At 36.1% G+C, this 16865-nt stretch overlaps 2 protein-coding genes across 3 annotated transcripts; one reads left to right on the plus strand and one right to left on the minus strand.

Annotated features, from left to right (window-relative positions):
- The first annotated feature begins 2653 nt into the window (after positions 1 to 2653).
- On the plus strand, positions 2654 to 10388 carry LOC109053404 (homeobox protein TGIF2-like). 2 transcript variants are annotated; one of them, XM_019070798.2, is made up of 3 exons: positions 2654 to 3004; positions 5107 to 5369; positions 7130 to 10388. In XM_019070798.2, the coding sequence occupies exons 1-3, from the start codon at positions 2986 to 2988 to the stop codon at positions 7973 to 7975; spliced, it is 1128 nt and encodes a 375-aa protein (XP_018926343.1). In that variant the 5' UTR covers positions 2654 to 2985; the 3' UTR covers positions 7976 to 10388. The 2 variants fall into 2 exon arrangements, with proteins under 2 accessions (XP_018926343.1, XP_042613507.1); XM_042757573.1 differs by lacking the exon at positions 2654 to 3004 and adding an exon at positions 3015 to 3403.
- Positions 10250 to 15720, minus strand: LOC109053403 (myosin regulatory light polypeptide 9-like). Its single transcript, XM_019070797.2, has 4 exons — positions 15566 to 15720; positions 12056 to 12257; positions 11803 to 11964; positions 10250 to 11046 (listed from the first exon to the last, which is right to left on the minus strand). Exons 2-4 carry the CDS (start codon positions 12237 to 12239, stop codon positions 10871 to 10873), a joined length of 522 nt encoding a protein of 173 aa, XP_018926342.1. The 5' UTR covers positions 12240 to 12257; positions 15566 to 15720; the 3' UTR covers positions 10250 to 10870.
- Between the last annotated feature and the right edge of the window lie 1145 nt (positions 15721 to 16865).

Consider the following 16865-nt stretch of genomic DNA (forward strand, 5'->3'; position numbering starts at 1 on the left):
ACCTTCTGTACTATTTTCTCAATGAAATCTGCATAGATGAGCACAAAAATGCTGCCATGTTGTATAAATAGAATTTAAATAATAATAATTCCTATTTATTCTATATTGTTTATGCATCATGAGTTATTTCAAACTTTAATTTATTTTACAAATAATTCCATTTATTTAAATGCATTAAAAATGCATTGCAGTAATTTTGTAGGGGGGGTAAAAAATGGAATAGAGTAATGAATAAATATGAAAAGAAAGAGATTATACGCAAAAACTTAAAAAGTTAACAACCAGATGCATTATAGTGGATCTGAAAGATACACTGAAACTGATCAACAATGTTAAAATGAGCTTTTTCCATTAATAAAATAAAATAAAAATGAATACAAATCTTAATGGTGGGTACATTTTTCATCTTATTTTATTTTATTTTCAGTTGTTGACCTTTGAGTTTTGCATCTTCACGTGGTGATCAGAAGCTGTCAGCATGATCTGTATCTACACAACAGTTATTCTGTTCAGAGATTCAGTAAGCGGATGCTTTATGGATGTAGTTTGACATGAACTCAGACGCTCCTGCAGCACACTGAGAAATACAGACTAATCAACCAACAACAATGTTTGCAAAAATACACATTTGTCTGATTTTTCTTTGAAGATCACTCTATAGATACCATGTTACGATCCTTTATTTGTCTGGACTTCTATGAAAACATTATTGCATCAGTTGAACGTCCACCTGATGACCTGTGCTTCTCACTGTCTGGTGTTTCAGTGTTGTGAAACTGGTTTTCACATCATGCATTTCCCGATCATGTCCGGCCGTGTGTCCACATGTGATGTTTGTGGGCTTCCCTGAGGACGGCGGCACAAACCGTGGATCACAGAGAGCGTGTGTGTGCTTCAGAAACCGTGTTTATCTCCTCAGCACACCAGATGCGTTTCGGAGAAACTCTTATTTGCAACACAGGGATGTGTGTTCTGCGCCTCTCTGTTCATGCTGCTTGGATACTAGATAAACTCTTTTATACACCTGTTAAGTGACTGAGTAACACAACAGCGGTCGAACCCTCTCTGACCTGACGGGACGCTCTCTCTTTCTTCAGCTGTTTTACTAGTTTTTGGGGGTCGTCAAACAATAAATCATCTAAATGCAAGAGTTTGTAGCAACAAGAATTAAGATTATTATTATTATTATTATTATAAAGATTGATAATCAATATTTTATGAAACAAGCACATATTTTACTGACTAGGATTTGTTCAATATGTCTAATGCTATATGAAGTTTAAGCTGTGTATGTCAGGGTCTTTTGTTTAGTTTGAAATACAGTAAATCTGAGTAAAGTTCAAACGTGTTTAAGTCTCTTTATTTTTTCTCAGCACCATAAAATATCTTATTTCCTTATTAAAATTGTAAAAAAGAAATACATTTTTTTTGTGTTTTTTTTTTTTGTTTGGAAATTTTATTTTTTCAGTTCAGTTAAGATTGTAAAAAAGAAATACATTTTCAATGTGGTCTTAAACACGAGCAGTTCTTTTCTGAGTTTAGACGAGTGGTTGTTCTCTGTGATTGTGAACTGCACATTTCTGCATATGAAAGAGTGAGATATGCCACAGGCGTTGAGAAAATAAATCACAAATCTGATCTGTATGCAAACTAACACTGAACCATTTCCTACAAAAAAAACTGCATTTATGAAAATACCTTTTTTTTTCCCAACAGGCTTTAATGTTCAGACGGTGTTGGAAAAGTTAGACTTTGTAATTGAGAAACATTTTGTTGTACAGAAACATAATGTTGCATATCCTGTCACGGTCCATATGCCATGAATATCTGAACTTTGAGACTTTAATGTTTGAGATGCACAGGTTCAGACTCACGCAAGCACACCTACAGAAATTCATCTAAATGAGCATTTTCCCTGACCAGCCCATATTTGTGTTCTAAGTAGGGAACACAGATTTTTATACTGGATAGAAAGATTATTATTAATATGAATACAAGTATTCTAACATAATAAAAAAATGCTATTGCAGTTAAATATCCTCTTACAGCTAATATAATGCTAACCAAAAATGGGAGGTAGAATAAGAAAAATAGATAAAAGGTCGATTTTAAAATAATTGTAAATTACATTATAAATTTAGATTAAGTACTACTTGCATTTTATCGACAGTTATATAGCTGAAAACATTTTAAGTCAGAAAATGTTTTATTTATATTTAAAATATTTTTTATGAAAAATGTATTTTATTTATATATTGAAAATATTTATATTTTATTAATGATAAAAAGACAGTAAATAAAATGCATGCACAAATGAAAAGTTAAAATGGATATAAATATGTGCACATATATCAAGTGTCTAATGCAGATGTTGCAGTGTGTAAGAAAAGAATGCAATGCAAAATAGGATTTACAAACAAAAACTCTCTATAAACAATTTATTTGTTAGAAGAGCACGTGTACAACATACATTACTGTAGCACCATTTCACATAAAATATACAGTATATGGCTAAATCAAAATTAATAAATAGAAAGTTTAAATGCGAAAACTTCACTCTACTTATTTTAAAGCCTGGAAGATTTGTGGAGTTTTAAAAATGAAGGTCTGGACTGCAAATTTAAAATGCAGCTAATAAAATGACCTCTCACAAGTGTTTGAATGAAAGAGTGATGACACACAGATGTGGAGCCCTTATTGGCCCCTGGAGTGTGGAGGAGGGACCTAGAGCCTGTCATTGAGGGACGGACAGAGGGAGAAAGAGAGAGAGAGAGTTTGCAGGAGCAGCAGGTAAACGGGTGTTTGTCAACACGAGCTTTTCTCTCATGACACACTGATGACTAATGAGCAGATTCACTGATTCCTGGAGCTTCTCCTCTGATCTGACTCGTGTGTGTGTGAGGAACACACTCTCCGCTTGAAGAGGACCCGCGTTTCCACACCAAGCAACTTCCAACATCGTGTGCATTTTTCCCAGCATCCAGGATGAAGCCCAACAAAAGAGGTGAGAATCGTTTGCAAATGCGGGGTGTCGCGCGTTTGAAGATCCGTGTTTCCACGCGCTGTGCTTCTGCGCGTCCGTCAGCGTGGCGTGATTTTCAGTCTGAACGCGTGAAACGCAGATGTGCTCCTGATTCTGGCCTTTCGTGAAGCGGCTGATCCACGCGTTTGCAGCTTTATTGAGTTCCACGCGTTTCTTACATTGTATCATTGTGGTCCGATGACGTCAGCGCGCGTTTGTTTGTTTCTTTTCGCGCGTCTGCGGCCCCGTTTGTTTATTCTCGTCTACAAGAAGACTTTTGTTAGATCGCATTTATAGGCCTATTTAATTTAAAATGTAAGCGTTTTCAATAAAAGGAGAAAGTTGCAGTAAATGACGCTGAAGACGCGGAGTGCATGTGTTGTACGTGGCCCTCGTGTTTGTTTGGAACTACAGATATTCTTATGCGTTTCGGTCAGCATGCAATGTGGAAGTAATGAAGGGGGAAATGACGTCGTAGATGTGGAGTTCATTCAAGCATTTTGTTGCATTGGTTTTATGTTAGAGGTTCATGTGCATGAACTAAGAGTTGTGTAATCGAGGAAAAAAGTCACATGAGATTCAGAAGGGCAGATTTTCCTATTATTTTGTTCCACTCTAGGTATTTTTACATCTTTGTCGACTTTCCAGTTTATGTAATATTCTGTAATGCAGCTCTATTTTGGATTATGCATCCACCACTTAAAGAAACACACGTTTTTATTTGTCAAATACATTTAAGGAAACTGCATAATGCTACAAATGATAAGGGAAACAGGGATACAGTTGCAGACTGGAGAATGAATGCCCAGAGGACACACACACACACAATCTGCTTTGTTAAAGTGGGTCTCAGGAACTCCCACATTTTTAGCTGCTCTTTAAGGCTTCAGGTTTCAGCAGGAGAAAGAAACTCTGAGCTGCTGGAGTGTGTCTGATACACACGTCTGGGTTTAGCTTTCACACAGAAATGAATGTGTGTTTTCACTGTGACCGCTCGGACTGTGTTTTTTGTCAGTATTGCAGTATTTAGGCCAATACTGTGATTGTTGCTCAAGTAAAATAGTGGAAACTTGGTATTATCCCCACTGTCAAAAATGCAGATTCTTGCATAGTTTGAAGAAGATCCTGTAATGATATTTACAACAACTGTAGTAACTGGGGCTTACAGAGTGACACTAGGTAGTGCGGTGAGTTAAAAGCTCTTTCAGAGTGTTTTTGAGAATTTAATTTAATTTTAGTAGTTAAAGTGCTTGTCTAGAGTTTATTAGCTCTAAACCGGCTTTGTCTTGCTGCTTTAGTTTTGGGTTTAAGGGCCTTGAAATGATGCACTTCTCAACTTTATGTATAAAAAAAAAAGTTATGCTGTCTTTCATCTCAGTGCAATGATTTAGAGGCAAGTATGTGATCAAATACTTGAAGGTAAATGTTTTGGAATGGGTCAGTGAAAAAGCATATTCCCTTCAGCAATGGTTACATGTTGTTAATGGCCGATTTGAGAATCAACTGCATGAATTATAATGTCTGCTTTATTTGGTGATAGTGATTGTCTTAGTAAGCAGCAGTTAGTGCTTTCATTATAATGCTCATTGTTAAGTTAAAACACTTGTTTGGACCACCTGTAAAGCTCAATAGTGCACTAGATAAGCTTCATTTCCCTCTGGTTTGTGAGCGTCAGGATGGGGGTGAGGAGACACTGTCTGGGTGAAGGTGTGAATGGCGGAGCAGTTCAGACTCAATAGTGTTTTGATGTGTAAATGGAGTGCAGTCAAGCGGATTTATCTGTGGGACACTTTTAAATGGTTGACCGAGACAATTCAGTCGTAAGATAAGAACTGTTTCGCAATTTCAGTTGCATGAGTTCAATTGCATTGTTAAAATGGAAGCATTGTGTTGTAGGATGCAGTATTGCATGCGGTGTTCTCTCTTTTCCTGCACATTTTGCCAAATTTAGAAGATCCTCTGGCTGTTATGCATGCAAGAATGTGCATACTTTGCAAAAAAAATTTGTAACCTAAACAAGATGACTTTCATTCCTCATGAATGCTTTTTTGAGACTAGTATTTCTGTTGCTGTCTTCATCTTAGCCTTTGAGGAGGACCAGAATGGAGACACTGAGTTTTCTGCCATGTCGGACAGTGACCCATGTGAAGACGACAGTTACCCTCTCAACCTGTCCACCAGCGGCAGAAGAAGCGGGTCTGCCTCCAAACGCCGCCGCCGCGGAAACCTCCCCAAAGAATCCGTTCAGGTTCTGAGGGAATGGCTGTACGAGCATCGCTTCAACGCTTATCCATCAGAGCAGGAGAAACTGAGCCTGTCTGGACAGACGCATCTATCTGTGTCACAGGTGAGATCAAACTAAACTTCTGCACGCAGTTTTCCATGCAATTACAACAAAACTAAAACTTCTAAGCATTTAAGTATCATAAACTTAATCTTTAGAACTGAATTTAAAAAAAAAATCTCCTTTACTTGCATTTATGTTTCAAAGCAGTATGATATTTTTCATGCATTTACAATGAAACTGATGTTTTCAAGCTAAAAATGCAAAATTACAATAAAAGTATCATAAATATAATCTTATTTAGACTTAAATTTTAGTTTTATTTTACTTGCCTTCAGTTTTCCCACTCTAAAGGCAAAATTGTCATACTTTAATCTGTTTCAAACCTGTATGACAGTTTTTTTTATGCATTTAGAATAAAACTTAAACTTTGACATTTGAATGCAAAAGTATAAGTTTAAACTTAACACACACCGTTTCTGCCAGTCTCATGTTTATCTTGAGTATAGCGTAGTATTGCATCCTTCATATCTCAGAAGAGTCTTTAGTTTTATCAGATTTACAGATAAACTTTGACCATGTTTAGCATGAGAATCCAACTCTTAAACAGTGTAAATAACTCACAATGCATGCAATCCCATTAGACCCCCCCCCCCCAAACTTAAATTTGAAAATGTCCTTTTACTTGCCTTCATGTTTCAAACCAATATGATATATCCTTGCAATTACAATGAAACTAAAAAAGTTCAAAAGGCAAAATTATCATACAAGTATTACAAATTTATACTTATTTATATCTCATTTAGTCTTAAATCTTGGTTTGTTCCTCACAGCTTTTATATGGTTTCAGAATATAGTGCATAAGCTTGTTAATTTGGTTATGAATGTCAGATGTCCTTTTTGTCAAAGTGAGCATGTTTTTTCCAGATTAATCTACATAGTGGACCAGAGACAAAAGTCTTGTTAATCATCAAGTTCAGTTTAAGGAATTTTCTCTTTCTAGTATTTTATTTTTTGTATCTTTGATCCTCTTTTACATTTGGCTGTAATCTTCAAAGACTAAGACTTTCCCACACAGTCTGCGCTGTTTTGTCCTTGACCGAGAGCTGCAGTGTTGTCAGAGCACAGGAATGTAGGCGGCGAGGCCTGTGCTGCATATTTCCTCTAGTCTCCATTAGAGCCAGCTGTCTGTCTGACACAGCATGCAGTTCACTGCGGCGCCATCAGGGGACGCCAATTTAGCAACAAACTAAACCATTAACAAACCATTAACTACGACTTTTGCCTCAAACTCCTAATTTTCTGCTTATTAATATTTAGTAAGGTAGTTGTTAAGTTTAGGTATTGGGTAGAATTAGGGATGTAGAATATGGTCGTGCTGAATATATGGTTTATAAGTACTAATAAATAGCCAATATGTTAATAATAGGCATGCTAAAAAGCAACTAGTTAAGTGAGAATTGGTCCCTATACTAAAGTGTTACCAGTTAATTTTTTACTGATACATGACAGGATCAGTCCTCCCTTAACCGTTCACCACAAATGACTGGAAAAAACTTGCTTTTATAGCACTTTTCACAATGCACACAATTTTAAAGCAGATAATCTTCATGCCTAATTGTGGATTTTGTCTGATTCGAGCTTCCAATATTATAGTTGACATTTTGTGATGATAAAAGCAATCAAGCAGTTTAGATTTGCTATGTACTATATATCGTGCTATATCTAAGTATACTGCATATATTCTGATGAACTTTATATAATGTGATCAGTCCCATGGCATTTTTAGTTTCTAAAACGAAAGTCTTTCATTTTGTTCGTAGATCTGTAACTGGTTCATAAACGCTCGCCGGAGGCTCCTGCCGGACCTGCTGAGGAAAGACGGCAAAGACCCCACTAAGTTTACAATGTCACGACGCACCTGCAAACCAGAAAGATCCGCCTCCCCAGAATGCCTCGCCTCTTCAACCCGCTCCTCTGTCATCTGCCCCGCCCCCACATTGGATTTGAGGCTGTTGGGTAACACTGCAACAGCAATTTTGGCTGGAGCCGGTTGCTTGCCGTCGTCAGGAAACCGAGACGGCAGTGTTCAGGCTCTGATGCAGCTGGACACTCGAGGTCTGCTGAGATGGGAAGGTCTAACTGGAGACCAGCACCTGACGACCATACCATTTGCTTCTACCTCTGTCCCAACCCTGGGAGCGGTGAGCCCGACTGGGCTCCTGTTCAACACACCTCCACCTACCCCACCGGAGCTTTGCCCTCAAGATTTCAGTGATCTGAAGCTTCTGGTGGATGCGGCCCTGCAGCGAGCGGCAGAGCAAGAAATCAGTCAGCAGAAAGAACAAACGATGCAACCGCAAACAAATGGACCTCCAAACGAAAGTTCAAGAGCGCTTGTCCAGAACGGCGATTCGGAGACTCCTTCAAAGGACAAATCTGAAGCTGCATCTAGCTTGATGGAGAACTCAGTATTACCTGTATCGGTTCCTATCATGAGCCACTCTTTTTCAGGCCCTCCCGTCACTCTGAGCACGGCTGGTGTCTCCGATGCAGAATCTGGAAGCTTTGCGTGGAGCGTCCGACAACCCGGTCCACCTGCGAATGTGGTTTCACACACATGGGTTTCGCAGTACACATGTAATACAGTCACGGAAGCGGTTAACTAAAAAACTCAAGCAGACCAACTCACTTTAGACTCCATTTGTTTGCTTATTTTTGTTGGAAGACTCTGGAGCAGATGTTAACCTGCCTCCCCAAATCATTGTCATGGATACCGTATGGATGTTGCTTGGTACCCAGAGAGGCTCTTCACTGAAATTCACTTCAGGGGATTCAGGAGTGAAGCTTCTCTACACCACAATGTATTTTTAAGACATTTTGATAGTTTTTAAGCCAAAACTTTTGTGTTTTTTTTTTTTTTTTTTTTTTAACTACATGGGCATGCATAAAATGCTCTTCGAAAATAATCCAGCATTTCAGACTCCGAGACCAGGTGGAGGTCTGTTCAGGTGGAAATATTAACCATGTGCAAACACCAGCAAACCTGCGCAACTCAGGTTTACAGCCAAGAGATTTTCATTTGAACATTTGTAGTTGATGTGGCCTTGTATTGTTTCTGATAAAGAAGCTCCACATACGCCCGTTTTCCTCAGTATATCCACTAGGGTTAGACATCTGTGTGTCGTATAGCATGCTTTACATATCTGTTGTGATCTGTGAATGCAAAGACCAGCATGCAGCATTTAAATGTCAGCATTTAGCAACCAAATGTGCTCTCTTTGATTTAATTAATACTATGCTCCAATTTTGCCTGAGAGCCACTGCTGATGAAGCCTCTACTTCTACAATCTCAACGTTGAAAGTCTTTCCCAGTAGTGTGAGGTTTTTTTTTTTTTTTTTTGGTCATATTTCCTGCACTTTATAGTCCAATTTCACCTCCTCGTTGTTATGTCAGGATCGTCTATCCAGTCTCAGATTAAGATCCGAGCACTCTTTCGTGCGCCGTGACGTGCGCTTTAGGAAATTGATCGCACTGCGGAGATCATCCCTCACGTCTCGTGTCTGTCGTCTCAAAGACAGCTGACATTGATTTTCTTCACTTCTCATGTAACGTGATCATAGGGCTGTAGCTTTATTGTTGCTGAAATGATTATTGTTCATACAGTATTGTTAGGTGAAGTAGATGATCAGCATTAATAATTGTTTAACATATTATTAACACATTCGTGTGTTAGTGAGTGGATTTATTCTTGATGCTAAAAGTGTTTCATGCATTTCCAAGATGAATTTAAAGTCTGTTCGTACCTCTCTGAGATGAACTGAAGTGCTTCTTTCTCATTCATCAATCATATGTGAATGTATCTAGAGAACTAACGGATATTATTTAGAAACAGTGGTTTCATGAGCTTAGTCTCTTTCTTTTTTTGGACACTAGAGGACCTAGATGCATTATGAATTTATGCTTGTAGTTTCCATGAAACTGAGAACAGATTAGTCTTAATAGTAATGGTCTTAACCTTTTTAAGATGCTTATGATGCGGATCACGTCATTTCAGTTTATTCACTCACAAACGTGCCATAATTCTGATTAGTTTTTATCATGCTGCGTAATTTCTCATTGAGGTCACGTCTGTAGTACTGTACATGTTTCTTCTTGTTTTTCAGTGTGTCTCAGGTTTGTTTATTGCAGTTTTCCGTCTTGGGTTTGAGTCATTTTATTTTCTTCTCTGACATCACAAAGGGAGTTTTTAATTTAATTCTAAAAGGTGCATTTTTTTAAAGCCATGTTTGAGCTGATTATGAGAAATCAACTGTCATGCTGTAGCATCACAAACTGTATTACAGATCTAATTAACTAACACTTCAGAAACACTGTGATCATTCAGTTAGTTACTGAAACAGTGATGGGTACTGGAAGTAACTCTATATATTTCATATGATGTTCTCTATTTTTTCACTTCTTCAGAAAGACCAATATTAATATTCCTGGAACTGTATTATTGATGTTCTTATTGCTAAAAGGGTCTTCTGGATGACAATGTGAAACATGTAAATATATCATTCAGGTTTTTGTCTGGCGTAGATCTGTTTTAATGTGTATATACATCAAAAATGCATAGCTATCTCCTGTATGACCAATGGATTTTTTTTTTTAAAGATTCTATGTATGTATAACTGAGGGCAGTAAAGCTGGCATTTGTGCCTTACCTGCTTCCTTAGAAAACCTTTGGACTAGTCTGTGCAATATCTGCCTTAAGATTTTATTTGATGTCTTTTTATACAAACATTACAGAGAAATAAAGCTTCTTTTTTCATATATTTGTATTAATGTTGTAGAGTAATGGAAATGGTTTTATTTTACAGATTTTCACCCATTGGGAAATGTCCAGAAATGAGTACTGTTGATTTCTGCATGCACAGAAATGATTTTGAGAATTCACTGTAGTTTAAGAGCATCTTTATTTCGGTATAAAATGTTTCATGTTCATATGATGGATCACTTCATGTCTGAGAGCTGCCACTTTAAATACACATTTTATAAGCCAAATATTAATGGGAAAATACAAGTAGCATTACCACCGAAAAAATCAACTTATCCCAAAGTCTGCTTCAAAGAGTTATCAGGAAATGTGCAGCTTGAAAAGTGGAGGAATTTGTCATTCTGTAGTTTTACTTCCATTAATGACTTCAAAATGTTTAAAAATACCCATCACGTTTCTGATCTCTGATAATATCTCTCAGTGAGAGGGAGATAGTGATAATCCTTATAAATGCACATGGAAAAATATCTTTGTCTACAGGTTTATGACATCTCCAATCTAATAGTTTCATTTCTGAGCTGCACAGATTCAGAAAGCTCAAGACTTCCAGCCGCAGCTGAAGAGCACATTGCACAGATTCTTAGCAATATAATCTGGTCATATTAAATGCATTTGGAGAAAAAGTACTTCTTTTATAGATCACTGAATATTTTTTATATGAAATGCTGTGTTTTTCTTGACTTCTAGATGCTGATGTGTTTGTAATGCGTTGTGCAGCTGCGGCTGATGCTCTCTGATCGTCTACATGTCGTCTTTGTCTTTGGCTCCGTGTTTGAGAATCCGGGTGAATTCGCCGTAGTTAAAGTTGCCCTTTTTGTCAATGGGAGCCTCTCTGAAGAGTTCGTCCACATCTTCATCTGTGAAACGGTCTCCCATGGTGGTCAGCAGCTCTCGCAGGTGGTCTTCATGAATGAAACCTTTACAGACGAGAATCAAACACGCAGCTAGAGCAGTTCATTTGTTTAACATGTAGATAAAGAGCTATGAGATGTGAACTACCACAATATCTGCATTTTGAGAAATCATTTGTATATCTTTTATTTGCTGAATAAAGTTCTAAAATTCTAGTGTATAACCTTTAATTTATATCTAGTACAGATGTATCTTTAGTCATGCATGTAAGCATCCAGAATATGTAATTAAAGGGTTGTTTTTTCTAATTAATCCTGAATTTATATTTTAATTTTATGTAATTTGTCTTATATTTATTATTTATTTTTAACTTTATTATTGTAATTTGTTTTTACATTTTTATTCTTTTTTATTTATTTATTCCCATATATGTATTTCTATATTTATTCATTATATAAAATTTCCCTATATGTCACCCCTCTGTTATGGAGGCCGAAAACTGCAGAAATTTAAAATAAATAAATTTATTATTAATTATGGAAATAAATATATTTGGGGAAAAAATATATATATATAAAAATGAACAAACAATTAAATCTGAAAATAAATAAAAAATAAAAGAAAAAAGTTAAAAATAAATACAAAAAATAATAATAAATTAAGGGGAAAGGTAATACAAAAATAAATTAACAAATTAATTAATTGTATTTTTTTATAAAGTCATATATTCCTTTATTTATTTTTCTATTATTACATTTATTTATTTTTCTATTTTTGCAGGTCTGGTCAAACTTTTGATATTGAGGCAGTTTTTGTTTTACCGGATCCTTCCTCGTCGAAGCAGGCAAAAGCGTTCCTGATGACATCCTCCGGGTCGGTTCCATTGAGCCGTTCTCCAAACATAGTGAGGAACATGGTGAAGTTGATGGGCCCCGGAGCTTCACTCATCATCCCATCCAGGTAATCTTCAGACGGGTTCTTACCTGAGCACAGGTACCACACACACACCAAAGAGAAGGTCAGTATTTGATCCAGAAGACTATTATGACATCAGTTCCTCTCCGTCAGACTCACCCAAAGAGGCCAGCATGTCATGGAGATCCTCTTTATCGATGAATCCGTCTCGGTTCTGGTCGATCATGTTGAAGGCCTCCTTGAACTCCTGGATCTGTGACTGGTCAAACATGGCAAACACATTTGAAGTGGCTCTCTGTGGCCTCTTCTTAGTGGTCTTTCCCTTTGCTCGCTTGCTGGACATGATGACGGAGTTTCAGGTCTGGAGAGAGCAGAAGATGTTGATTAATGTTTCTGCAACTATAGGCTCCAGAGTAGATGAGTTTGGTCAAGAAAACTTTAGGAAAATGTCAAAGTCAATCAGTTTGGGTTTTTGGTTAAATGCAGGAAATAAGGTCTGTGTTTAACACAAGCTCAAGTTTTATTTTACAAAATGAAATCCATCAGTAATACACCCTTGTGATGTTTTAAGGCTTTTACTTGTCTTGTATAAAGTGGTTGATAACAAGTATCTCCTACAGAGGCTGTCAGGGACATTAAACGTCGTCTACTCACTTTTACAGCCTCGTTGTGGATCAAGAGGTATGAGATGTGAACTACCACAATATCTGCATTTTGAGAAATCATTTGCATATCTTTTATTTGCTGAATAAAGTTCTAAAATTCTAGTGTATAGCCTTTAATTTATATGTAGTACAGATGTATCTTAAGTCATGCATGTAGAATATGTAATTAAAGGGTTGTTTTAGTTTTTACTTCTGCCCATTTTCAAAATTCATAAATGTGTTCATTTGTGATGATTATCATTATAGAATATCTAATGATCCAAAAGCCTATGGAAAAATCCTGGAACCAGTGTGATGAAGGGTGATTTAGCAAATCAGCAAACCATAGACTCGTATGTTTTTTAAGAACCAGCTTTCAGTGTGAATTACAGTAAAAATAAAAAATAAAAATTTAGTGTGATCATGCATAATAACCACGGTTATCGGGCATAAGTTCAAAACTTAAATCCAAATCAAAAAACTATTAGAGAGTTAACTGAAAAAGATGTAAGAGCTAAAGCAAAAAAACCTTCTCATTTTCAAAATTTAACTTGTACTGAAATAACTCAAACTAAAACTGAAGAAAAAAAATATAAAAAAGTGATAGACATATAAAATGATAAAACACAACAAAATTACTAAAATTTCAACTAAAATAAAGAATAAAAATAAAAATGTATTAATATTAATATTACTCAGACCTATGTAACACTGGTCCAAATGCACAGCATCACAGTATATGTTCAAATAAAATATATTTATATGTCCAGCTCTCAGAAAAACTCACTCTGAGAGCAGGACTGTAAAGAGGCTTTAAAAATGAGGATTTATAGACAGACCAAAAGTCACTTTAAGATGTGCCTTTTAAGAATAAGAATTTAGTTAGCAGTCGCTCTTCCAAAGCGGGTGTTCTTTAAGGACATTAGTCCACTTTGATCTAGAAAACATTTGATATCTGATTCACTGAAGGCCAGTAAAGCCTTGAGCATCAGATGTCACAGATGGTTTCTGTTGAGTTCAATGAGAACAGAAGCACACCATAACCATCTGTTTCAAAACGCATTAAACATTTATGAATACATCATTCATTGTGAATATGTAATTACTGTTATACAGTCCTGCTGGATGGCCACAGTCAGCTACCAGTCATTTTCATATCTGTGCTTTTATTGCTCGTGTATTCATAGTATCTCAATATCTGCTCAATAAAGTAAGCAAATGATGTGCAATGATCCGTTTATTTCTTCTATAGCCGCGCTGGTACGTATGCAAACATCCTGCTCAGTCTCTTCATATCACATTAATCGCACACTGAAGAAACCTACTTCCTATGCAGCACTAAACTGTCTGTTATGAATATGGGTAACATCATATTTATATCCTACAATTGCTTCCTCATTTTGGTATAAAATGCCGAGAGTTTTAAACTCTGACTGCATTATTCCTGTGCGGTGTGTTTTGGGAGTATGAGGTAGGACCAGTATTTATGGACCTGATTAACTATCTGCTTATTTTCAGGCAGTGCATGTGTGTGTGTGTGTGTGTGTGTGTGTGGTAGTTTTAGTATTTTTGGAATTTATTGCTTGACCACAGGATTAAATGCAGGAATTTAGAAACAGACGGTTCGACCGCCTGAAGGACATCATCATCCTGCAGCACACATGCCCTTATTTGTGTATGTCATAATATACTGGATAACAATAAAACAATATATTACTGGGCTTTAATTTAAAAAAATTAGGTTACATTTTGTTTTAATTGTTGAACAGCTTTAAACTTCTGTAGAAAACTACAATGTTCTTACGTTTTAATTGGATAAATTTGGTTAAACTTGTGTTTAAATCTTGTTTTAATCATTGATAAAATTGTGTTAAAATGAAACGGTATTCTTGGGTTTTAATTTGATAAATTGAGTTAAACCTGGGCTTATATATTATTTTAATTGGATGAATTAGTGTTTTAAATATTGTTTTAATTTTTTATCATTTTTTTTGTTAAAAATAAAACAATATTTTTGATATTTAGTGGAATAAATTTGGTTAAACTTGGGGTTTCAATATTGTTTTAATTATTGATTATTTTTTCCCCATGTCCTCATTGTCACTTTCTATCCTGTTTTTTATTTTATTTATTTTTTCTAACAAAACTGACTCATCCTACAGGAAGTGACATCATTACGGAGGGAAAACAGGAGCACCATCCGTAAGTATTATCTATGGACCTAATGAATTCTGTGGTTTTATTTGGTTTGTGTGTCTCTAAAACAATCATCCTTTTTAAATGACACAAATCAACATTTCAGAAGATTCAAGTCGTACTCTAACTGTGCGTCTCTCACTGAGTGATGATGACTAACTTCAGCTCGTATGAACGTCCATAAATGACCAAACACCATCACATTCTCCCTCAAATGTTTGTAGTCTCTGGATTTAGTTTTGCAAACACAAGAATTCCTCAATGACTCTTTTCAGAGAGACACGGACAAACTATCCAGTGATTTTGCTTCATTATCACTTCAGTGCTGTTTAACAATAGTAAAGATTCATCTGCTCTCAGTGAAGACTACAATAAAATCATTATATCCTTATTCTTGATCTCTGTTAATGAGTTGCTTCTACTGTTTCAGGATCTGTTCTCCGGCCAGTGGTTACATTACCGGTGACTTTTGACCTCAACGGCACACAAAAAGGCCAAACACTCTTTTCCAGTGAAGCACTTACAGCTAAACTACATGCAAAGAAAAGCACAGTATTTGAAACTCAAGAGATTCTTTAGACAATGAAGGTTTATATGAGTTGTATGTTGACAAGCTCCAATAACTAAACAAAGCCCTAAATGTGCATCAGATCCTTTGCTCAGCATATGAGCGATGATCCTGGGTCACTTTTAGCTCCATGACTGCAACATACGTCACCAGCTCCATCCAGATCTTTCCTCAGTGTCCCAAACTCATACAAAGCTTCAGTTAATAAGACTTTATAGCACATAAAACCAAACCAAAGCACAATAGCACATCATAACTCACCTCTGCTTCAGCTGATGGATTGTGTTGTCCACTGGACCGTGTCTTTGTGCTGGAAAGTTAGACTGTCTGTTACTATTTCGAGACACAAAAGTTTCTCCAGAGCATCAGCTTGAGTAATGCACCCCTCCCATTTCACTCTCAGCCAATCAGAGGCCTCTGTTCTCCCAAACAGAGCCCGCCCACAGCAGGGATTTAGCCGTATAAGGGCAAGGAATGTTGAGCCTGTGTCTGTGTAGGACACACAGAGAGTGAGATACTCAGAGGAATCAACATGAAATGACAGGAAAAGAGATAAGCTGCCTTATTTAGAGAAAACTAGACTCACATCAGTGTGTGTGTGTGTGTGTGTGTGTGTGTGTGTGTGTGTGTGTGTGTGTGTGTGTCAGGGTTGGATGGATGCGTTTTCTCAGCATAGTTTAAAATCTTTTATATTCCATGGACCCCTAAATATGATAACCCCATCCTAAAATTTAAGCTATATATTTTTTCGTGTGTAGAGACCCAGTTACTAAAAATATTATTTAAACCAAAAAAAAATATTATATATAAAATCTATATATATATATATATATTATATATATTTAGACACAATATTTATATATGAAATATATATATATATAAAATAAAATATATATATTTCTACTTCACCAGAGCATCTGTAACTTTCAGTTTTGTTTATTGTTTTTATAATTGGATAGTTTTTATTCTATTTAAAAAATGGTACACGGTTAGCAGTTTGTTTATTTGTTTTATAATTATTATTTTTTATTGTTTAAATATTAAATCAAATTTTACTCCAAGGTTTTCCCCTACTCCTTGCTTTGGCACGTCTTGGCTAGACAGTGATCTGGCAAAAGCTACTGAAACTCCATTAATCTTCATAACAGAGATCTGTTCCCTTCCGCATTATTAGATAACTCTGTTGATATTTAATAACTCTCACTTTTGAGCACAACAGCACTTTGGTTATTGTCTTCCGTGGCCATTAAGTGTGACATGAGCCAGGAACCAAACAAAAGAGAGAGAGCGAAAGAGTTATTATTATTGTTATGGAAGTTATTATATTACTGTTCTTGGAAAAGGCCACTATCCATCTTTAAAGCTGGAATTGTTTACCATTTCTAAAGTGTCTCTCTACGCAGTGTCTAAACACTAAAAACTGTGATAACTGAGCATAAGCACAATTATATTTAAAAATGTTATGTATTTATTTATTTTTATTTCAGTTTTGAATAACACATATGCTAGAATGCACATAGTTAACATTCATTTGCTGTTCAATAAATATATATAAAAAATT

This window comes from Cyprinus carpio, chromosome A6 (genome assembly GCF_018340385.1).
Source record: "Cyprinus carpio isolate SPL01 chromosome A6, ASM1834038v1, whole genome shotgun sequence".
Taxonomy (NCBI): domain Eukaryota; kingdom Metazoa; phylum Chordata; class Actinopteri; order Cypriniformes; family Cyprinidae; genus Cyprinus; species Cyprinus carpio.